This window comes from Siphateles boraxobius, unplaced genomic scaffold (genome assembly GCF_051911475.1).
Source record: "Siphateles boraxobius isolate OS27281-9 unplaced genomic scaffold, OSU_SipBor_1 41, whole genome shotgun sequence".
Taxonomy (NCBI): Eukaryota; Metazoa; Chordata; class Actinopteri; order Cypriniformes; family Leuciscidae; genus Siphateles; species Siphateles boraxobius.
Genome location: NW_027509042.1, coordinates 14,682,139 through 14,706,334, shown reverse-complemented (window position 1 = coordinate 14,706,334; position 24,196 = coordinate 14,682,139). Strand labels below are relative to the sequence as shown.

The window sequence follows — 24,196 nt, the reverse complement described above, 5'->3', positions numbered from 1 at the left end:
TGTTAAACATGATTCATATATGGCCTGGAGAAAATACTGTTCCTGGCTTGTCGGAGAGCATCTCTCACTCGATTTTTGAGTATGCTTTTCTCTTGTTCGCTATCCAGGTCTTTGTCCTACCTCCTCTCTCAACCTGTCTCTTTTCATTCTTCTTTGTCTTTCTTTTCCCCTATTTCACTTGAACTTCCTGTGATGTTCTTGTCCTCCGTCTATCTCCTTCTGTCAGCTGTTCCTCAGCATTAGCATCAGCTATTCTTCTCTTTCTCCCTTTCTTCCTTCACCAGTCTTTTTTTTTTTGTCTCTTGTGTTATACATTCACACCAAGTCACATTAATATCCACAGACAAATAGAATGAATTAATTAATTAATTAATTTAGTTTCAAATTACTAATTATTTTTATTGGCTTTGTAAATTATAGTAAATATTTAATAAAGAGATTAATAATAGTTTAAATCAGTGATTCTCAACCTTTTTGGCTCAAAGGCTCCCCATTTGTCCAACATAATATTCGAAGCCCCCCATTTAGGCTAAGATATTAAGTTATTTTCTGTATTTCTGCCATTTTTATGGCAAATCTGCTTAAAATGTTTTTATGAAGAGAAACTGGGGGTTTTGGTATATTAATTAATCATGGTTAATTTTGTGATTCCAGAACTTTCAATACCTGTATGTTCTTCAATAAAAACAATAGAACATGAGGGAGAGAAAAATGTGATTGCGATATTTTTTACAGTTAGTTAATTTAAATACTTTAAGTCATCCCGCGACCCACTTTTAAGAAACAATAGTTCATATCATCGCTGTTGGGCGGAAACCTTGCACCTCCAAAGATGCTACTTTTCAGGAAATGGAAAAAACACTTTATTTTTTAAATAATTAAACACTGTGTTGTCAATTGATATTGTGGATTTATATTTGGTGAGACATTTGCATGTTTCATTATAGTATTATCATTTTACCAAAATCAAGCTCAAATGGAGTGCATTTTGGACCTTTTGTCGGCCATTAGAAGAATCACACCAGAGTCAATATGTGCATCATATTACGTTTTCATCAACCTACAGGTTATAAAGTTTACTGTAGCTATGTGGACGCTCAGTTTTTTTCTGTCATTGGGCCAAAGTCTCATGTTAGTTATTAAAACTTAAGTGCTACACACAGGCTTCTTAAGACAGTATTGACTCGACGACAAATGCTAGATTAAGACACTCTTCTCCGCTCCTCAGGTACATAAAACATTAACCTTTATAGTGTTTCTTGAATAAAGAAAACGCTGTATTTATTTAAAGGACCATTTCTTTATTACCTTGCATTGCAAACAAGTAGAGACAATCCAAATTGCATGCAGCACTTCATTCACGATAGAAGCAGGGGTGGTGGTTTTTCAGGTTTAGTCACAACCTCTTTTTTTTATATAAAAGACAAGGTTTTTGTTTATTTGTTTATTCAGATTTATTATTATCATTCTTCTATCAGAGAGGTCAACTGTAAAAAAAGAAAAGAAAAAAAGATGCTGTTTACATGACATTTGTGGACAAGGTCTTAAATGGGTTAATAAAACATAAGTTACACCTTCTTGTGGTAATTGTGGTAATATTTTGTTGCTTTTTATTGGGTCAGAAAGAGCAGACATACTGTAGAGATGAAAAGTGATATATGTGTATTCTCCCTGTCATGTGTAATTGGGGGAGCCATCACCCAAAGCCCAAATATGTTGCTCAGAGAAGAGTTATCGAGTGTAATAATGGCAAGACCTTTGCCATATTACTCTGTCAGTCTTTCAGTTAGATTGCACTTACCTCATCTCTTTCTCATAAAGTCTTCACACAAACATGAAGCTCAGTGTTGCCATGGGTACTTTCAGTCCAATTCCTGCTAGGCATGCTGACCTTTGACACCACCTTTCTTGTTTTTTTTTCTGTCATAGGTCTGAATGAATGTGCCATTAGCAATGGCGGCTGCTCTCACGTATGTAAGGACAGTCAGATCGGCTATGAGTGTGAATGCCCCTCGGGTTACAAGCTCCTGGACAAGAAGACTTGCGGAGGTAACATGAATTTTATCTTGGATACCAACATTTTTGATGCTGTGCAAGACTACATTTTACCCATTTTCCCAAGAGCCCTCTGTTGTTCCTACATTGTGAACATCTATGATTTGTTTACTCTTACTTTGTTTAGCGTCATCACTTTGAAATTGATAGTAGAGAAATCCCCAGATGGTGTTTGAAAGCATCATTTATCTTGTCTGTGGACACTGCACTACAAAACACTCTTTTCTCTGTGTATCTCTGCTCTGTTACCAATGCTTTTCTGATGGTCCTCTCCAGACATAGACGAATGCGAGAACCCTGACGCCTGCAGTCAAATATGTATCAACCTCAAAGGCGACTACAAATGTGAATGCTACGAGGGCTACGAGATGGACCCAGTTACAAAGACGTGTAAAGCAGTGGGTAAGACACTTAGCTTACAAAAGCATCTCCATCCATCACTATTCTGGACCAGGATCCAAAATGAACTCCCTTTTATTCACATACTAATGGTGGGAGAAATGTTAAAATTTTTGTTGATCAGATATGAAGCAATATTTTGTGTTATTTGTTTAAAAATGTGATTTTTTTTTTTGGTCCATATGATTCTGGAATTATTTAGCTTTTCAAAAAACTTTGAAAATATCTGGATTTCTTGCCATTAGTTGCGACAAACATAATAAAAAGTATTTACAGATGTTTTCAAAGTTATGTTTAATCAGATCTAAGTTTTAGGTTGATGCAGACAGCAGAAAATAGACTGGACACATTACTGTAACATACGTGTGACATGCTTAATGTTATTGGGCGCAATAAGCAAAGTAGTCACACGAACAAGTATCCGCCTCTCGGAGAGCTCGTAATCCCGATTTCAGTTCTTTTCTTCAGCTTATATGGCCAAACACACACAAAATTGTCAAAACGCCCAACTTGGTTAGTATTCACGTAAACACTGTCAGTTATGTCTTAAATGGAGTAAACAGTTGAGAAAGAAAGTGCGAGTGTAACGGTATATTGGATCCGTCCATTAGCTCTTAAAGTGACAGCAGCCTAATAATCCTGCTTCTGTCTGTGTGCTTAATGTTAATCAAAAGACAAATACAAAATCACTCACTGCTCTTGACTGAATAACTTTTGTAGCTTTAATAAGAATCAGTTTAAATTTAATTCATACAGTGAAGTCTAAGCAGTGTTTTATTTTTACATTTTATAATTATATTTCTTTTGTTAAATAAAGCTACTGTAGTTTGTTTTACACTGACGTTAAAATGACACTTTTTATGTAATGCTACTATAAAACACTGCTATTCACTTTTAGAAATTATAGGGATGCTTTCTTCTCACAAAAAGGATGTGAAGCATGTATGTTGGTTATATAATTTTCAGTTTGTAAATATAATTTAAATTTATTTTACATACATAAAGCATTATCATATAGAATATTTATTAGAAGAGTTATTGCACATCGCATTTTTCTTCAATATCATACAGCCCTATTGGTGCTACGTGGTATGCTTTGTAAATATGAGGGTTTTGTGAACCTAATGAAGCTTGTCTTTATAGTCCTTCATTTGCCTGACCAGCCTGTGTAAAACTTCAGTGCATTTCCAGCACTCCCAGTAGGCTGGATGACAGCTGGAGGAACAGTGTCATTAAATGCAATGTGTAAAGCTGGCGTAAAAAAAACATTCCCTCGAGCTTAACAGCACACTAAAAACTTAGTGAAGTGATTTCACTCTTCAGAAATTGCATTCTGTTGTTATTGTGTTCAGGTCAGTTATATCCATTTAGGTTTGTTTTGTAAGTTACAGAACTTACTGAATCTTAGTGCAAAGCAAGATATTATTTAGTATAATTTACATTTGGAATTAAAATAGCCCCACATCATCACATTCCCTTCACCATACCTAGAGATTTGGCATGGGGTCTTTTCCATAAGATCATCTCTCAATGCAAATCATACCAGCGATTAGCCTAACTGAAATAACACCATGCCAATCTCCATCTATGGTGAAGGGAATGAGATGATGTGGGGCTTTTTTAATTCCAAAGGCCAAGGGAACTTTATCAGGATATATATTATCCTGGATCCATGAAATAATTGGCCTTTAAAAATAAAAAATCTGCCTGCCTCTATGGGAATTTAACATAGAAGTGTCCTGACTTATGCAACCTGTATTTTAAGAACATTTATTTATTTATTTACGATACATTATTCATTCACAAAGAAAATTGGTGTCCTTAAAGGTTGAATTTTTCCTCATTTTTAAATTAAGGCATTAAGATCAATTTCCAAAAGATGATTTTTTTATTCCTCTTTCTAGTCAACTTTAGCATGGGTGTGACTTATGCTATCCACTGCATATATATAGCATTGTGGTTGTTTTTTATCTGAGGGTCAAAAGATAGTTGTTGTTGTATTTTTGGGATAGTTTGATAGAGAATAATGTTCTTTAGCTGTATACGATTGATTTAGACGTTGTTTGTTTGTTCCATGATATGAAGTGGAAGTATTGTGTTCAAGATTGCAAATGCAGAATTAAAGTAAGATCAGAAATTTTATATTTATCAGCCATACTAAATTCTCTTTTAATACTCTTCAGTGATCTGTGTGTTTTAAATCACACTTCACGCTTTTTCTTCATCCTTTTTGGTGTGCCTAGAAAAGCTATTAAATTATTTTAATAGCTTGATGTTTTGCCACAGGTATATCTTTCAAAATGTAAAATAACTTTCCCTTTCTTTTTTTCTAACCGCCTGCTCACTTTCATAAACATATCAGGCGAAGGCACATTAAAGATAAGAGGGAGGTGTGCTTTTATGCGCCGTGTTCCCAGACTTTAGTTTTCTGGGCATGACAGCCTTTTTTTAAACACAATAGTAACTGCAAATATGGCCTTTGGGTGCTAATATGGGCTATAATGACTTGTGATATGAATAGAGAGTGCAGAGTGCAGTCAGTGACCCTGTTAGTAAAATGAAACATGACCAGACCAATTTCAGATTCAGGTTTTTTATTCTTTCAACTGCAACCAAACAGAACAAAACAGACAGTGCCTTTCATATGTGATACTAAAGAAATGAGCATCATCGCTGGATACTGCATGCCATATTTTAATTAAATATTCTGTTACATCTGAATAAACATAATCAGTTTGTTTAGATTTGAGGAGACAAATATTATTAATGAATGACAAATTTGCTGTAGTCACTTTTAATTATTTGTGTACATGTGAGCCACACCACCAAATGGAGTCCAAATCCCCATAAAATGATAAATCACAAAAATGTTCTGTATTTTTTTTCTGTTATTTATAGATCATTTACTTGCATAATATAGAAACATATATTCTACAAAAGAGTAACCATTGACGAGTAGTTATACATCATCATACCATAGGCCCCACCCACTAGCATACAGTTGCTTAACGGCTGTCATTTGCCTACACTGGATGTGAGCATCGTGTCACATCAAAAGCAAATAGAACTCATTATAATCACTGACGCGGTCTACACTGATATAGTGTACAGTTGCACGTTCAGTTTCTACCATACTCCACGCACTCGTGTATGTCGACAACAGGACAAATAAAAGAGAGAAAGAAGATTCATTTTGACTCGTCCACTTTAAACAGCTCGTTTGCGTCTCTGTACATACTTCAGAAGCATCCCAACATAAACATCATCTAAAGGAGCCGCCCCTTAAAATGGATCATTTCGACAAGGAGTTTGAAAGAAGGTTGAAAATAGTCATGGAGATTCCTTGTTCAAAAATAGTGGGAAGGGAACCCTGTATTATACTATAGAGCAATATCCGTATCGTATCCAGCTCTCTGATTCAGTGGCGTGCACAGACCTCCTCAGGGGCAGGGGCGGAGGGACGAAAAAGGGCACTAAATAAAAAAAATGATTACTTCTTGATTTTTTTTGTTTTTATTCTTTCTTTCCTTGGCATTCTAAGAAAATATGTTGATACAATTATTAGAATACATAACACATCAAATGAAAATAGGGAAATTATGATAATATTAAATATTATTTTACCAAACAAAACAGTGAGAATCAAGAAGGTAATTATGGAAAATTAATTTTTAGTTTTGTTGATGTTGTAAATGTAATGTATGTATTATATGTATGAAAGACCGTGTTAGCTATCATGAATCAGTAACACTTTACAATAAGGTTTCATTAGTTAACATTAGCTAATGAACTGCACTTCTACAGCATTTATTTATCTTAGTTAATTTCAGGATTTACTAAAACATTAAAATCAAAAGTTGTATTTGTTATCATTAGTTAATGCACTAACTGTGACATAACATGAATAAACAATTAACAGTTCTAGTATTAACTAAGATATAGCCTACAGTAACAAATGTGTTGCTCATGGTTAGTTCATGTTAGTTCATACATGAGTAGGCTAATGATGTAAAATTTTTGTAAAGCGTTACTATGAAATCAAAGATATAAGTTCCTCACAATTTAGAGTTGGACATGGACTTAAGATTTCATTAAACTAACTGTTAGATGTATTTCCCCTTGCACTTTTATTCCTTGGATAAAAACGAATGACATTGTCACTGCGCACATTCAGACGCACATTGTCAATGCGTCTGAAATCGAGTTATACTTTTATTGTAGTTAAGAATAACTCGCATCCTGCAGCAACTTTTAGAGTAGCATGGTGATGGTAGGATAAATGTAATTTTCCGTATTAGCTTAAACGTTACCGGCTGCTCGTTTGAAGAGACTCGCGCGAACTGCTGCGTAGTGCGTACCAGAACCGTTAAATGCGTGAATGAGGCGCTGCAAGGGAAACTCCGCCTACCACTTCTCCGCCAATTTTTTTTAAATATAATATTTGTTTGTATTATTATTGTTAGTGGCAAGGGTGTGTTTCATTTATTATAATATTTATAATAATAATAATTATTATTTACAATTATCAGAAAAGGGCACAATACATTTTGAGACAAAAGGGGCATGGGCGTGAGCCCCCCCTGGCCCCCAAACCCCCCGTGCACGCCACTGCTCTGATTGGCCTGTCACATACTGTCATTATGAGTGTGAGGTCACTCACCTGTTGAGAGTAAATCTGAGCCATGTAATTTGGCTTTAGTGTGAGTGTCATGTTGTCTTCAGGACTGATGCCTTGCACTTATTCTGTGAGCTGCCGTTGAAAGCAGCTGAGGTATATTTGAAGAAATGGTAGCAAAAGTGAAGCACAATGTAGACTTGCAGTGGATATTGAGAGGGAGACTCAAAGATCCCGGCCACTGGTCCAGAGTTAATGATGTCTGGGAAACAGAACACAGTGTGTGTGAAGGGATGGGACAAGCTGTGCTTCAAAAGCATAAATGAAATGATGGCACATTATAAGAGGATGATGGTGGATCCCCAATAAGTTGAGAAAAGAATTTTACCATAAAATATTGTAAGGCAACTGTTTTTGAGGGTTGAGTTGTATTTTTTATTTTTTTTTACCATCCCAATTTATACTAGCATGACAGGAAAGTACTTGCTCAGCCAGTAGCTACTAACTTATATTAAGAATGGATTATTATTTTCTTTTTCTACGTTCTGACAAAAAAATAAAAAACAATTGGCACATAACATAAATGAATTGGATACAAATGGTAAATGTTGTAATTTATGTAGTTAGTTCACAGCATGTAGTTTTTCTTAACACTTCACCATGTTTCAAGTGAATGAGTTTTTATAAGTCCTTTGTTATACAGGATCAATGTAGTTTAAGAGTTCATGCCCTTTTGCTTGAAAAACCCTTTAGTCAGCAGTGAATCACCTTTAGAGTATGGCAATGTGAGAAAGTGCTGATTTATGTGTTTCTCAAAAGAAGTTGTCAAAGACGGTCAGCATGCTGCTTTATGTAAATGTGATTCAGCTCAGCTAAAGCTGGAAGGGACATTGCTCTCTCCTTTTTATTATTTTTCTCTCTGTTTATTTTTCTCTCTTTCCCACCCTCCCTTTCTAAGATTGATCATTCCAGCAGATGGGTGAGAATGATTGAATCCTGTCTGTTGCTGAAAATGAAAATATTTGCTGATGATACAGTAGTCCATGGTGGCTTTCTGAAGAGCAGCTTTCCATCCACCCGTCCAACTCACAAGCACTGCTCTGCACCTCAGCAAAAACAGTATTTGGCTCAGACGAGATCAAGTATGAGAGAGTGAGATGGGCGGGGAGGGAATGAGGGTGGAGGAGAATAACAGAGACATAAAATCTCATCCATCAGTTCCGTCATCCACTCTACATCACTGCCAAACCTGAGCGCTTTTATTGCACTCTCACAGTGACATCTGACCACACAGCACCTGCTGCTCATTATTCTCTCTCTCTCTCTCTCTCTCTCTCTCTCTCTCTCTCTCTCTCTCTCTCTCTCTCTCTCTCTCTCTCTCTCTCTCTCATATATGCCCTGCATTATTCTCTGTTTTCACACTCTTTTACGCTTTCATTCGTCTGTAACACTTGATCAAAAGGCATCCGTGGATCATACAGTCCTGTGAAGGAAGCTTTTGCTGAAAGGGGAAAGAAAAAGTCTGTGACTATCCCAAACCTGAAAAATCGTTTCAGTCTGTTAACAGAGATAGAAAAGCATCAATTTATATGTAACTCTAATTTTGGCAAATGGTTGAAATCAGTCATTGTATAGTAAGTATATTTTTCAACTAAATGTTGTTCATTTGAACTTGCTATTCATCAAAGTATCCTGAAAAAATGTATCAACATTGATAATAATAAAAAGCAACAAATCAGCATACTAGAATGATTTCTGAAGGATCATTTGACACTAAAGACTGGAGTAATGGCTGCTGAAAATTCAGCATTGCCACCATAGGAATAAATAAATAAATAAAAAACATTAAAATTAAAGTGTAATATTTCTTATAAATAATATAATTGCAGCCTTGGTAAGCAATTTATATGATATTGTATTGTATTTTATTGGGCATTTTTGTCTAAGAATGTAGATATTTTTACTGTAAAACTCTTTAGCTAACATTGATAGTTGTTGCATTGCATAACATCTCATTTGTGTAAAGTACTGTGTTGCATGAATTAAAAAAATCACCTAAAGGGTGAAAAAAATTGCATTATATCCTCTACAGTAATACAGATTTATGAGATGCCTGGCTGCGATGAGCTTATTAGAGATGAAAAGCTGAATGAAAGTATAATAGAGGGCACAGGAAGGGTACAATGAGGTTTAGGAGGACGGATCTGTTGTAAATACTTATGAGGAATAATTTTTCCTCAGGAACTTTTTTGAGATGTGAGTGGGTGACAGGATGAAAATGAATTACCCCCATATCAAGTGGAGGGAGGGGGGGGGGGGGGTAGTGGTAGGGGACCACATGACTCAGAAAAAGGGAGAGTGCCCTTGCTGTTACATAGAGGATAAACTAAGAGGGTCAGTGATATTCTGTGTTGGCATGACTGAACACCAAACCACAATGACTAAGCTGCCCAGCAGTACACACATATCTGCATGCACATCACAGTGCAGGTAATTACCTGGAAACACTCACACCCACTTTTGCCACCCAGAAACCTGAATCACAAGGTCTGCAGGTGCACTGCAGACTAACACATCATTCATGCGTGAACAAATACTGTAGTCAAAGTCTACTCTGCAAATTTAAATCAATGCTTTTACACTGTGGGTTTTTTCTCTCAAAATGGCCTAATATCGATTGGTTTATCAGATCATCTGTTAGGATCATCCCAATATAACAAATGAGCTGACTGATGAAACATTTTCTGTTCCCCTTATAGGTAATAGCCCATGTCTTATGTTTACTAACCGGCATGAGATCCGGCGTATAGACCTGGTGAAGAAGGACTATACACAGGTAGTGCCGACCCTGAAGAACGCTGTGGCCCTAGATGTGGACGTTACCTCCAACAAGATGTACTGGTGTGACCTCTACCATCGCAAGATCTTCAGGTATATCCAACATTACACAACTAAACAAGTAGTGCAGTGCACATCATATTGCCTCCTAACTTAACAGCTGTTTAATCTTTATTTAAAAAGGATAATTTGCAATTAGTGTTCAGTGCTCAGGTAGGAGGAGAAGGTGCTGTGCTGAAGCCCTCTTTTGAGAACCTCTACCCGCCTCCTCTCAGCTGGCTGATATGTAAATTCATGAGAGCAGCTGCCATACTTACTGGAGATTTTCTCACAGCAACCAGCATCATGGATTGAAAGATGTGCAGGAAATTGCTTGCATGCTCATTTTCATGAAGACTTTGTCTTGGTTTCCTCTGTCTTGTGCTGGAAATGTAAGGGGAGTGATGCACTGACATAAGCATCCTCGAAACAAGATACATTTACTTGAGAAGTAAAATTGTTAAATATATAATATGCTGTTTTTACTGATCAAATAAAGGCAGCCTTGGTGTGCATAAGAGACAAAACATTAAAAAATATTTCAGACCTCAAACTTTTGAACTGTAATGTGTATTGTATCATGTTCTAACTTTAAGATAATACTGTAATGCAGCATTCCTGTCATTTCCCACTTCTCTTACTTCATAGCAAAACACTTATCTTAGGCATTTTTGTCCTGATGAAGGGACATTCTAATTCCTTATGGGAGGTCTTGAATAAGCTCTAGCAACCATTTAACAAAGTCATCTTATCAGTCAGACAGCAGACTGTCACAGCCTGCCTGTGCTACAACAGCAGCTGAAAAACTGGATCAGCGTTTGTCCTTTACTGTCCCAGTGTGCATGCTGGGCTGTCATGCTCGAGTCTCCACCTCACTTCCTGAAACACTCGGAAGTCACATCAGCCTCTAGGATCATCTCTAAATCATTTCAACCGCACCATATGGTTCCCATAATTTACCTCCCACAATAAGGCGTCCAATTACTCATCCCCTGTCCCCTCAGGAGGGCTTGTGTTAGGACGGTGTAAGACAGTTCATTATCACTTTATAAACCCCTCAGAAGAGCACTCAGAAGAATGGAAATACGTCTGCTTGTCTGCAGGGAGTTTAATTTATGTGCCTGGTGGAGAGTGGCATGCATTTGTAGTTACCGTGAAGATACAACAGTGTAGATGTTAGTTGACAGCTAAAAAAAAAATGAGGCAAATACATTTTAAGGGCCATTGTTTGAATCCACAGTAAATATTACTTGAATCCGGCATCTGTCTATTTTGAGGGTTATGTGGTTATTGAGCTGTTTTGTTAAATAATGAGTTCACCTGTATGAGGGCTCAAAATTACTCTTTATGATTCAACATAAAGGTTGATAGATTAATGTTGTGTTTATTGCTTAGACTCATTCCAATTAACATCCTTTCGGGTTAATGTGATGCAAGACTCTTACTGTAATTAAGATGTCAGAGGGAACCCGAACCCCGCTACTTAAACAGACAAGATCAAGAAAATCATTGTTTTATCCTTGCGTGAAAACAAAACACCCTGTGGGTTGTGCTTTGATAGATGGTTTGACTCACTTTAACTTGCTACTAAGTGTTGTGGTGAGCGACAGGACATTTTGTTAATATTTCGGTTATTATTTCTGTTGTGTTGTACTGAGTAGCCACACCTACAGTTAAATTTAATCAGTAAAATATGACAAATCAAATATGTGAATGGCTGCCATTGTGATAGCATAATTCTTACTGAAATTTCCTCTGTAATTTATTGTGTTTTGCCTGGTAAGGACATGATTTTATAGTACTTTTAATAATGTTGCTGTTGAACTTGGTTTGCTTAATTGACCATACTAGTATTTTTTTTTTCAATTATCTCCTTTTATTATCATAATGAATATAAAAATATGAACCTGCAATTTAGTGGTTGACATCACATTACATTGAACATCTCATCTTGTTTAGTCACAAGTGCTGAACACTTTATCTCTTTATTTTGTATAATTTTTGTCTCGTTTGTCAATCATCAGTGTTTGAAAGGGGCCAGGGAATCTGTTCCTATTAATAGAGCTCCTAGTCAAGCAAACGAAAGCACAATAGAAATGTTCCCTGGCTTCTATTTCCTCTGTCCTTGTGATTCACTTAAGATCCACTCTGAAAAGAGTGACTGAAAGTCCTGTGGCTTATAAGGGGAGATGGGCCCATTTTGATGGCTGTTGAGGCAGCATCTGTTTAGGGCTCTATGTGACTGCAATGGAAAATTACCAGGTTATAACACAAACCACCCCTCACTGCCAATGAAAGATGGGTCATTCTATAAAATGGGTTCCTTTTTCATTTTGATATTAAAAGTAAATATTTTGTGGATTTGAAGTACGTGTTTTAAGATTTTAAACATTCTATTGGACAAATCTACAAAGTTTTAATGCTGGTATTTCTACCAGTAACCAGTTTTCAATTTTCTACCAACATGGTAAAATTGTTGACAGGATTTTTAAGCTTATAATTTACTGAAAGTCAAACATAAAATGACTAAGCTAAAGTCCATTACCATAAACTTCAGCGCAGGCTACAGCTCAGCGATTGTAGACACTGTAAAGACAGTAACGATGATGTTGATTTTACCATATCAATATGAGTACGAGTCCAATGATGAAACATTGAAAGTAGTAGTTATTCTACTCGAACCTCCATCGCAAGGACGACTTGAGCAGGACGTTTCTCAGTGATAAGCTACTCAGTTTGAGGTACATTATGATATGATGCAACTGTAATTCCTCACCATCAGCATTAACAGTAGAATGTCCATCAACAAACCGACGTGTATATTTCTAATTTATTGCGGTGCACATGAGGGAACTGTCAATAACGGTACATACGTTAGTCGAGTGCTAATCTGAATGACCGATGTAGCAAACGTTTGTAAAACAAATCTTGCTCCATCCTTTATCTTTACTCAAAGTTGTAAGAACGACAGACAATCTGCACAGTTTGTAGACACAGTTTTAGGTTTTAGGTCATAGTGGCCCACAGATGATTAACAGAAGTATTTCAGTAAGACAGTAATAACGTGAGTTAGCCGTAGACCTAAACAATATAAAACACAAAACTACATATTTTGAACACCCGGTAGAAAATATAAACCAATAATTATTCATACTTAGAGGTTGTGATTCTGAGAAGCAAGCTCAGAATAAACTGGGTACTGGCCCATCTTTCAAGAGCAAGCATTTTGTGAATCCCGTGTTGAAGTCTTGAAGATTTGAGACTGATTTGAGAAGCAGTCGTCAGTAAAATGAACTTTGAGGGCTGGACAAGTTGTTCGCGGTCGGACAAAATACAACAAAGGTGGGCGTTATGCAAAAAAAAAAAACATGGGAAATAGAAAGTACAAACGACTTGTAAAGGCGGTTCAGAGTCGATTCTTTCTTTTGGGTGCACTTTCAACTTAACAACTTTGCAGAACGTTTACATTCACAAACAGCTATATTACACACTGCATGAAAGGGAATATTCAAAAACCTTAATAGGGTAATGTTTTTGAAAGAAGTCTCTAATGCTCACCAAGGCTGGATTTATTTGACCAAAAATACAGTAAATTTGTAAGTATTTTTTTTTATTATTATTATTGAAGTTTGAAATAACTATATTTTATTTTTACTTATTTTAAAATGTAAAATATAATCCTGTGATGGCAAAGCTGAATTTTTAGCAGTCATTCATTAATCCAGTCTTCAGGGTCACATGACATGATCCTTCAGAAATAATTTGAATATGCTTATTTGGGGCTGAAGAAACATTTCTTCTTATGATCAATATTGAAAACACATGTGCTGCTTAATATGTTTGGGGAAACAGTATTTATTTGAAATAGAAATCTTTTGAAATGTTTACAAATGTCTTTATTGTCATTTTTGATCAATTTAATGCATCTACAATCTTACTGACCCCAAACTTTTGAACTGTAGTGTATAGTATATACAAAGATTACAGACAAAATGCTATCTTTTATTTCCATATTGTGTTTTTGTGAAAATATGCTTGTTAGTATAGCAAGGTGAAGGAGGAAACACAGATCTGGGGACAAGCCAAAAACACACAACATATTAGGCTATTATATATATATATATATATATATATATATATATATATATATATATATATATATATATATATATATATATATATATATATATATATATATATATATATATATCACTACTGGCACCAGCTACTCACTAGTTCTTGTTTACACATGTACAGTATATGAGCTTTCAAATGGCATACCTTTTAGCAAATGACCCAGGTGACACCAAAAAGATTTTTCATGAAGCACTTTCTCATGAGTGCTGAATCATAAGATCAGTTTCACTATGCTTCAAAAGGCAATCATATCTGCTTCACTGTAAACCACTTTAGCTTATATATAGGAAAATATCACAAGAGTCAGCCATTTTGTCCTACAATTGTTCTTTGAGAAACATGCAGATGTTGCTTCACTTTGCTGCCTACAGTATGTGTATGTAAACAACAGCTGTGAGTGCCAGCTATTCATGGTGTGCTTATTCACCATGAATCTGATGGATGCGTCAAATACATTGTGAATGTTTATGAATAGATAGATGCATAACATCTGCTTAGAATTTTGTGAATGTATATTAACAGTGTGTTTGTTCCTCTTCAGTGCATACATCAACAAAGCCAGCGACACTTCCCAACAGATCACACTCATAGACACTGCGCTACATTCCCCAGAGGGCTTAGCAATGGATTGGGTCCATAAGAACATCTACTGGACCGACTCTGGACACAAAACTATCTCTGTCGCAACTGGCGATGGCAAGAAGAGGAAGGTGTTGATCGACACAGATCTTGGTGAACCACGTGCCATTGTCGTTGATCCAAGACAAGGGTAACAATATAATGTTTATAATGTAAAAGTCGGGCAGACTCGAAAGTGGGAATGTTGCATTAAATAATCATTCAATTAAAATTAATAATGTAAATAGGATGTATGTGCATGATCTCTGTCAACACACTGAGATTTTTGCCAAAGGTTCCTTCACTTCGTATATTATAATTTCTTCTTTTACTGACGTTCATCATGATGAATCTTTCCCCTCAGGGCTCTTTTCACCATATTACAGAAGTAGAAGAGCATGAAAAACATGCAAATGAGTTTCATGCTGGTCAGCATACCAACTAATTGTTGCCTGTGGGTGAAGTGCCCACTTCACTCTTTTAGAGCCAGAGCTATATACTGACTCTTTTTAATGAGCATACACTTACCTCTTCATCCTATTTTTGGCAGGTGATGAGCCATCGGAGCTCCCTAATTTCCCCCTAAACTGTATCTCATTTGTTTGATAGCATGAAGCTTTTGTGGCTCCAACCCAGGAAGCTCCTTAGAAAGCTCTACTGTTTTTTTTTTGTGTAGAGTTGTAAAGCTGTCATTCACATATCCCCTAGTATTTTGGCTAATTTTAATATTTTTCAGTTTTTAATAAGAATGGTAAACCACTGTTTTACACATTTTTCCCTGTTTAAATTCATTTCGCAGTATTCCACAGATTTTCCCACTAGCTCTGAAAATGCAGGGGAAATAGATTTTGCATACTTCTGAGGGAGCCTCAAAATGAAGCCTTAAAATTATAATTTGATGAAAAAAATTATACAGATCAACTAAAAATCAAGAAATTTCTTTTTTTAGTTCAACCTGGATATGTGAGGTAGCCTAATTTGTGGGTAGCCTAAAGTGTGATTTCTAGATCTGGAAAATGTATGTAAATTAATAAAATTCTATAAATTCATGGCCATTTTTTATAATTTTTTTCTGGTTATGCCAAGCTCTACAACATTTTATTGGTTAGAAAAAAAGTAGTAAAACCGTAAAACAAATGGAAGTCATGGGGCCTTTGAATATTGTTGTCGACAATAGGCGACCTTAGAGTCGCAAAGGTTGAGAACCACTGGTCTAAATATAGCCGTAATTCTGATCATGAACGTTTTGTTTGTTTGTTTTGACCCCCCCAGGTTCATGTACTGGTCGGATTGGGGAACGCAGGCAAAGATTGAGAAAGCTGGAATGAACGGGGTGGATCGACAGGTTCTGGTTTCAGAGAGGATCGAGTGGCCCAATGGGATTGCGCTCGGTAAAACCTTTTGAAAGTTTTCAATTCAGTTTCTCAGTTCACAACAAATGTATTCTCATCTTCAAATATAGTCAAAGTAGAGAAACACACTAGAGAATAGCAGAAAAGACAACAAAACAAGAGAAACAGCAGAAAGCAAAACAAAGCATACCATACCAAAAAGCAAGGCATAAGAGAGCTGCGTTTGCCATCATTTACAAGACACTAACCAAAATACCAGAGGAGAAAAACATTAGGATTGAGAAACACCAAACAAACACAGAGGCAGAAGGAGAAGAAAGAGTGTTAATAATGAAGAGCAGCCTCCTGTGGCCAACAGGGCTTTGAATCATTCACCTTCATTGTTCCTCATAAATCACCTGTCAGTTTGGGAAAAACTAAATGGAATTGCTCAAGCAATGCTGTCAATATCGCCATAATTTCCCTAGCTCGCTTAACATAAAACCCATTTGAAAAAGCAGTTATGGATAGAAAAAAGTTATTGACAAAAAAGGTTGAATTGAGAATTGCTTTGTCTGAATTGAAACAAAATACATTTAGAATGGGAAAAAAGAGCCAGTAACCTTGCAAAGCTGTAAGATTTTGGAGCGCATTGTGGGTTTTTATTTTTCATTCATTGTGCTTTCATTTCAAACTGCCTTTATTTTTACTTGATATATGAAAAATAATAGAATATGAACTGAAATATGAATTATCCCTTTACATACTACCCACTATTCAATGCTTCGTTTGACCACTCATATTAAATTAAAAGCTTTTTTTGTATTATTAAAGCACTATACACTACATATACAAGTTATTTCATCTTCCAGATCTATCTAGTAGACGACTATACTGGGTCGATTCCAAGCTTCATCTGATATCCAGTGTGGACCTGAATGGAGACAACCGTAGAGTTTTGCTGTCCTCCATGGATCATCTGGGACATCCCTTCGCCCTGACTCTTTTTGAGGCAAGCAAATTTATCAAATAGTACTTACATTCTCATCCATGTAGGCCCAGATGGAGCGGCATTGACAAAAATAAGCCTTGGGATGTTTCTAAGCTTCGTCATAAATAAAATGTTTTTTAATTGGAGAACAAGGTTCTCACTGTGGACAGTTAGCACTGGCAAGATATGTATGGCTGTGGGTGCTCGGCACCAGCCAAAGACACAAACCAAATTTTTACTTTGCCAACTCCTTTGGCACCTGAAGACAGGACCCAGCCCAAGCAATAGATAGCCTAATGCTCTTCATCAGGCCACTCGTTGAGCCAGCTCGGTAAGATGGAAACCTGGGGCCGAGCCCTAGAAAAAGGAAACAGTGTGATTTCGTCATTCTTTTACTTTTGTCCAGGGCACATGAGAAATGAATGCTACATTACTGCAGTACCTTTGAGGCTGGTCCTAGCTTGATAGCTTAATTGATTACACCCCAGTAGCAGATATATACAGGTGTAGCTGGGGAAGGTGGAGGGTTTCTGAAAGCGTGCTGCAAAAACCATTAATTCCTAATTCTGGCATGAAACTCTAGATGGTGCAGGCTGATAAGTCTTTGACTCGTTTGGTAGCGATCACATCATTATCTACATAGCACAGCTGATTGGTTGCTATTGCATCAGTCTCCAATGAGCTCCACCTTCCCCAGCTCCACCTGCATAGATCTGCTACAGGGGGTTAATCATGTATGTTACATGTGCAGCAGGATCAGCCTGTCTTACATGCTCACAGCAATGTCTGTGAATGTATTGGCAGTAGGAAGTCTCGGGACTTGTTCTGCAGCAGCAGCGTAGCAGATCTATTCCACCAAGACCAAATACATTAACATTGCCATATCCATTACCATGCCGATCTCTATTACCATACCAATCTCCTGAGAGTTGTCATGACAGAAAAGGGATGGTTGACCCAAAAATAAGATTTCTGTTATCATTTACTCACCCTCAAGTTGTTCTAAACCTGTATGAATTTCTTTCTTCAACTGAGCACAAAAGAAGATATTTTGAAGATTGTTGGTAACCAAACGATTTGATTTCCATCTTCAAAATATTATTCAGAGAAACACCTATAAAACTACAAATCGTGCGCTATATTCCATGTCTTCAGGGTACATATGATAGTTTTGTGTGAGGAACTGAACATTAATGAAATAATAATATTAATATAATAATTTAATTGTATAATATTATTGATTTTATTATAATGAACATACACAACCATTTAAAAGGGTTCTGGTTAGTAAGCTTTTTTAAATAAATTAATACTTTATTCTGCAAGGACACATTACATTGATCAAAAGTGACAGTAAAGACTATTACATTGTAAAAAAAAAACTGTGTGTGTGTGTGTGTGTGTGTGTGTGTGTGTGTGTGTGTGTGTGTGTGTGTGTGTGTGTGTGTGTGTGTGTGTGTGTGTGTGTTTGTTTCTTCTATTCAACAATGAATTCTGGAAGAAGAAAAAAAAAAAAATATATATATATATATATACTAATTTGGTCCTCAGGAAACATTTCTTATTATTACCAATGCGAAAACACCTTAATAATAAGAAATGTTTCTTGAGCACCAAATCAATGTATTAGAATGATTTCCAAACGTTCTAAACGATCATGTAGAGTAATGACTGTTGAAAATTCAGTTATTTTTAATTGTAATAATGTTTAACAGTATTGCTATTTTTACTGTATTTTTGATCAAATAAATACAGCCCTGGTGAGGATAAGAGACTTCTTTCAATAACATTTAAGAAATCTTGCAGGTGTTTAACTTTTAAAAAGTAGTGCATTTATTTTGCATGTATTTATTTAAATAATAGTTTTAAAAAATGCTAATTTAGATAAGCATAAGTGAGAATGTGATATGAGAACTATGACAGAGGGTTTTAGCAAACTAAGTTCATTTATTTTAGTGACTTAAACAAGACAATACTGGACCCCACATATTGGCTTCCGACACGGCAGACCTTAAATTGCATATAAGAAATGTACTCCATTTTTCAGTCACCTTTTCAGACAACGTGTGGCCTTTACATTGCCCTGTCTCATAAAACAGACCAATATCTCTGCACCAGCTTTCAAATTATTTCATTGGTTAGTGGGCAGCATTGAAAATGTCAAGACAAATCCAATCCCTCAGGGATAGTTGCTCCTTCCCAAATGAAGCGAATACTATGATGAAAGGTTTTAATAAAGATGCTCCCCACACTCAAGGAGTACAAATTTCAGACGTAGACATTAGAAGCCAGCCTTTTGTGTCATAGATTAAAGCAGTTATCTAGATCAGATATGGTGGCCTCGTTGGGGCTGCAATTCGTCAGAATTTGAATGCTGTCTTGTCCAGGTTAAGGAGTCCTACTGATCAGCTGCCACCAACCGAAGCACCTGATGGAGCTCCACTGGGATCCAGCAGCTTGACCTTTCCAAAAAAGCACAGCTCTGTAAACATCCTCTAATATTCGGATCCAGCCGATCTCTTGGGCATGCTCAGTCCGCTCCATCTTCTTTTTTTTGTGCCCTCCCCTCATTTTCTTTTGTTACCCCAAGAACACCCCGTTCCGAACTTCCTCATCCATTTCTGCGTCCGTTTGAAAAGGAGATGAATGTCAGGTTGTCATAGTAACAGCCCCATCTCACCATGCACATTTGCAATATTTCTGTAGCGGTTCTAAGGACTGTTTAGTGGAGGGAGGTAGACGGAGAAGGGGAGAATGTTGAAAGTGGTATTGTCAGATAGTCGAGCGCGTGCTTTTTGGCTCATGTAGGTGTAGATACAAAAGAAGAGAGAGAGCTGCGAGCTTTAATTAGCCTGATGAAAAGGCACAGGAGCCTTTATCTTCATTGTCATCTTCCTCCCTTTTTCTCCTTTTTGGTGTATTGCATAAATACATGACCAACCAAACACACCTGATTATGATTCATTCTATCGAAGTGTGTTTTGTGTTCTGTGCATTGGTATTAGAGGGCTGAATCGGAACCCAGTGCAAATCTCACGGCAGCGGGTGGTTTTACCTTTACTGCGGACGGTCAAAAAATACAGCCCGGGTCTCGCAGTCCCGCTATTCGCCACGTAACAAACAAGAAAGGAGTCAACAAATTCATTATTTAATTCGTTCCTTAAGTACGTTTAATATTTTTTAGTATTATTTATTTTCCTAAATAACAATTTGGATTTATTCTTTTATCCACACTTTTATCCAAAGCCACTTGTATATACATATTATCAGTTCTTGCATTCCCTTGGGATTGAACCCATGACCTTGTCATTGCTAGTACCATGCTGTAATGTTTGAACTAGAGGACTGCAAATGCTCTTGCTTGTGCAGAATTCACATTCTTTATGTTTCTACAGGACCGGGTTTACTGGACAGACTTGGAGGATGAGGCCATCTACAGTGTGAATCGACTGACAGGGCATGATGTGGCAATGCTGGCTCAGCATCTCAACAACCCGCTGGATGTGGTGGTGTTCCACGAGCTCAGGCAGCCTAAAGGTGAGAAATAAGTGTAATGCAGGTAGATGCCAACCGACTTTACATCATTGGCTGAACACTGGTGAACACTAGTTAAATGCAACTGTTTACTTAACTGCTTTTTTTCAATTGTGTGACAGTAAAATGTCAAAATAGTGTAGTTTTTCTAATAAAAAGCTTCTTCTGTTTATATCTAACAGTTAGTGGTGTATTGTGATATAAAACTCTCCTTGAATGTTCTGTCCATTAATTTTAGCAATTTTTTATGCGATTTGATTCAATTGACCAGCTTATTTCAGTGAACTGAAAAACTATTTACTTATTTACCTCATTGTTTTTGTGCCTGCACTATTAAATCTGCACTACTATTTCTAAAGCATAGCTTGAATATAGTTGAACTACTTTAAGTTATGAGTAGTTTGATACTGACACATTTTTCATTATTTATAAATCAGCACTTTTTTATATAGTGAAAAACGGGCACAGATACACCATTTTCACACACACAAAAAACAGTGATATGTATGATATATGTTAATAGTTGTGATATACAGTATATATTGTGAAATATTATTACAATTTAAAATAACTGTTTTGATTTTAAATATATTTAAATTTATTCCTGTGATGGAAAACTGTGTTTGTTGAAAACAGTTGCTGCTAAATATTTTTGGGGAAACCATGATACATTTTGTTCTCTAATGAATAGAGAGTTCAAAAGAACAGCATTTATTCAAAACAGAAATCTTTTTAAACAATGTAAAAGTCTTTACTGTCACTTTAATGCTTCCTTGCTGAATAAAAGTATTATTTTCTTTAAATTTGACCCCAAACTTTTGAACAGTATAGTATCTTTCAGTCTGTTTTATGTATTGAGCTCAATAGCCGGTGATAGATGTTTTAATGCATTAAAAAACTCATAAGGAATATCATAAGAAATCAAATTAGACTTGAATGCTGGAATGTGTTAAGTCATGCTGAATGTTGGTTTTCAATGTTATCAGTGGCAGAACAGTCTCTTTTGGCTTGTGTGCAGTCTTCAAACAGACGAGCGTGTCAATCTATCGATTAATGCTGTGACTCTATTTTTTCCGATGAAATCACAAAACAAAATGCACACAAACATGTTCATCAATGATTGTATATCAAGATCATGGATATCTTTGATTTAAATGAGGAGAGAGAAAAAATATGAGGGCGGATTAGAACTCGAACCTCTGACATGCTTAACAAAAGTTTTACCACCAGACCATTAGGGAATACGAATGCCAATCACGGATCCATGTAGCCTATTTATTCACTAACTTGAAGAATCTCAGGACTAATAATATATTTTAGATACAGTAGATGTAAGAACTAAACTATCACATTAAAACATTTTTTTTCAGCAATTGTTATTGTACATAGCTGATATAGCATTGTACTAGCGCACACACACACACACACACACACACACACACACGCTCCCGTCTCACCCACTTTTTAAAACAAAGTTACGCCACTGCTCATTTCACATGTAAAGAGGCCATTTCAGGTACAATGGCAAAAATGCCTGCTTAATTCAGCTAATGCCTCTCAGGAGCTAATAGAAACAATGCTTGAACTGTATTCTTTTCACAGTGTCACCTTTTTACCATTGTTATAATGATGAGAGGCAAATCTTTGCTGACTCTTTTTTTCCCCCCCTAATAATAGTGGTCCTATCATTGAATAGCATATTTATGGGGAATTGTTATTCTAGAAACACGCAGAGAAATGAAAGAGGCTGTTTGCATGCGTGTGTGTGTGTGTGCAGATTTGGATTCTTTGTTTTCATCCTTTTATCACAAACAGACCACATGCAGAGTGCCAGCAGAAGAACCCATTTACAGACTCCTCACATTAATAAATGAGAAGTGCTATTTAAATCTAAATCAAGGAATTAAACGTGTTGCTCTGAAAATGCAAACGAAAGCAGGAAAACACACTTATGCTGAACGAGAAATGATGAGAATGGAATCCAATCGCTTTTTTAACTCAAGTGCCTCTGAGTGAAATATTAATCTAACTTGATTTTATGAAAATGTTTCTTAAGGAAGAGATAGACATTAAACATTACTGAATAAAATAGTTTTCTGAGTTGTGTTTATAGAGCTAAACAATCTTGCGTTGCTGTATTTGTTCAAATGAAGACAACTTCAAAAGAAAAATAAATATCTGTTAATTTAATATATTTGTATAAAATCTATCCTTTTATCAACCCACAGACACATACATGCATGCATGCATTTCTCTTTTTTTATTGACGTTTAAGTGCAAATATGACAGTTTCTCAAGCCAACTAATTCATGATTTGTCCATCTTTGCATACACTGTAGGCTTCCATACATATTACAGTAGAAATGCGGGGTTATTGACTGTTGTTAATGTTGCATTTTACATATAAATCTCTACTAGGGTATATTAATTTCGGTGTTTATTTGCGTTAAAAATAAACTCTTCTTTATTTTGTTGCTTTGTCAACAGTCTATGTCTCTACATCGCCTCAAATATCTAAAGTTGTTCACTTCACTGGTCCCCTACACTGTTCATTATATCAATGTAAATAAAAAAAGTAGATCAAATATTAGTATTAAGATGAAATATAAAATGAAAATAGATTACCATACTTAAATGTATAAACACATACCATTCAAAAGTTTGCTGTCAGTACGTTTCTTTCTTTTTTTTTCTCTTATGCCCATCAATGCTGCATTTATTAGATTTTTTAATGCTAGAGATTTTTTTAGATAATTCTTTAGATATTTTTTATTAAGTAATATTGTGCAATATGATTACAATTTAAAATAGCTGTTTTTTATTGTAATATATTCTAAAATGTAATTTATTCCTGTGATGGCAAAGCTGAATTTTCAGCAGCCATTACTCATGTCTTCAGTGTCACATGATCCTTCAGAAATCATTAGGTGTGTACATGCCATGTCATAATTGCCGTAATTATAAGATTACGACTTGTAAAAACCACATACATCCTCATAAAACTCGTAATTACAATTTGTAAACTGGGATTTTTCCCAGAGCTTCGACTTGTAACACGTGACCGCTGCAGAGTCATATTGGCATATGTTGTCCTCTCATAATTATTGTAATTACGACATGACGTGAACAATCAGCAATTCTAACATGCTGATTGGATTTGGTGACATTTCTTCTTATCAATGTTAACAACTGTTGTGCTGTCAAAATGTTTTTGTGGAGACTGATAAATGTTTTTCAGGATCCTTTGATGATTATAAAAGTTCAAAAGAACCTCATTTATTTAAAATAAAAAAAAACATTTTTAACATTTCAAATGTCTTAACTGTCACGTTTGATCAATTTAATGCATCCTTGAAGAATATAATAATTAATACAAATCTTACTGACTCCAAACTTTTGAACGGTAGTGTATATTTAAATTTATGTAATTTGTCATACTCAAAACCCATGAATGAAGTGATTAATATCCATATCCAATTTATACTCGCGAACAACTGCATAGAAACCAATTTTGTGGTAAATTAAGCTGAATAAATACACTGAACTATTTATTTCCAAACTTCATGTGGTATAACTTTCACTTCCAGTGTTTTGTCAATGTGAATGCATCTTAATAGTCTCATGCTAATATTTTAATGT

At 35.9% G+C, this 24,196-nt stretch overlaps 1 protein-coding gene across 6 annotated transcripts in view; it reads left to right on the top strand.

Moving 5' to 3' along the window:
• The window catches only part of lrp8 (low density lipoprotein receptor-related protein 8, apolipoprotein e receptor), a 183,729-nt gene that overhangs the window by 146,276 nt on the left and 13,257 nt on the right, over positions 1 to 24,196 (top strand). For all 6 annotated transcript variants that reach the window (XM_077198550.1, XM_077198549.1, XM_077198551.1 and 3 more), the window contains exons 8-14: positions 1,930 to 2,049; positions 2,332 to 2,457; positions 9,829 to 10,000; positions 14,625 to 14,852; positions 15,974 to 16,092; positions 16,905 to 17,044; positions 20,419 to 20,560. In XM_077198550.1, the coding sequence (XP_077054665.1) occupies positions 1,930 to 2,049; positions 2,332 to 2,457; positions 9,829 to 10,000; positions 14,625 to 14,852; positions 15,974 to 16,092; positions 16,905 to 17,044; positions 20,419 to 20,560 (1,047 nt within the window). The remainder of the gene's footprint in view (positions 1 to 1,929; positions 2,050 to 2,331; positions 2,458 to 9,828; positions 10,001 to 14,624; positions 14,853 to 15,973; positions 16,093 to 16,904; positions 17,045 to 20,418; positions 20,561 to 24,196) is intronic.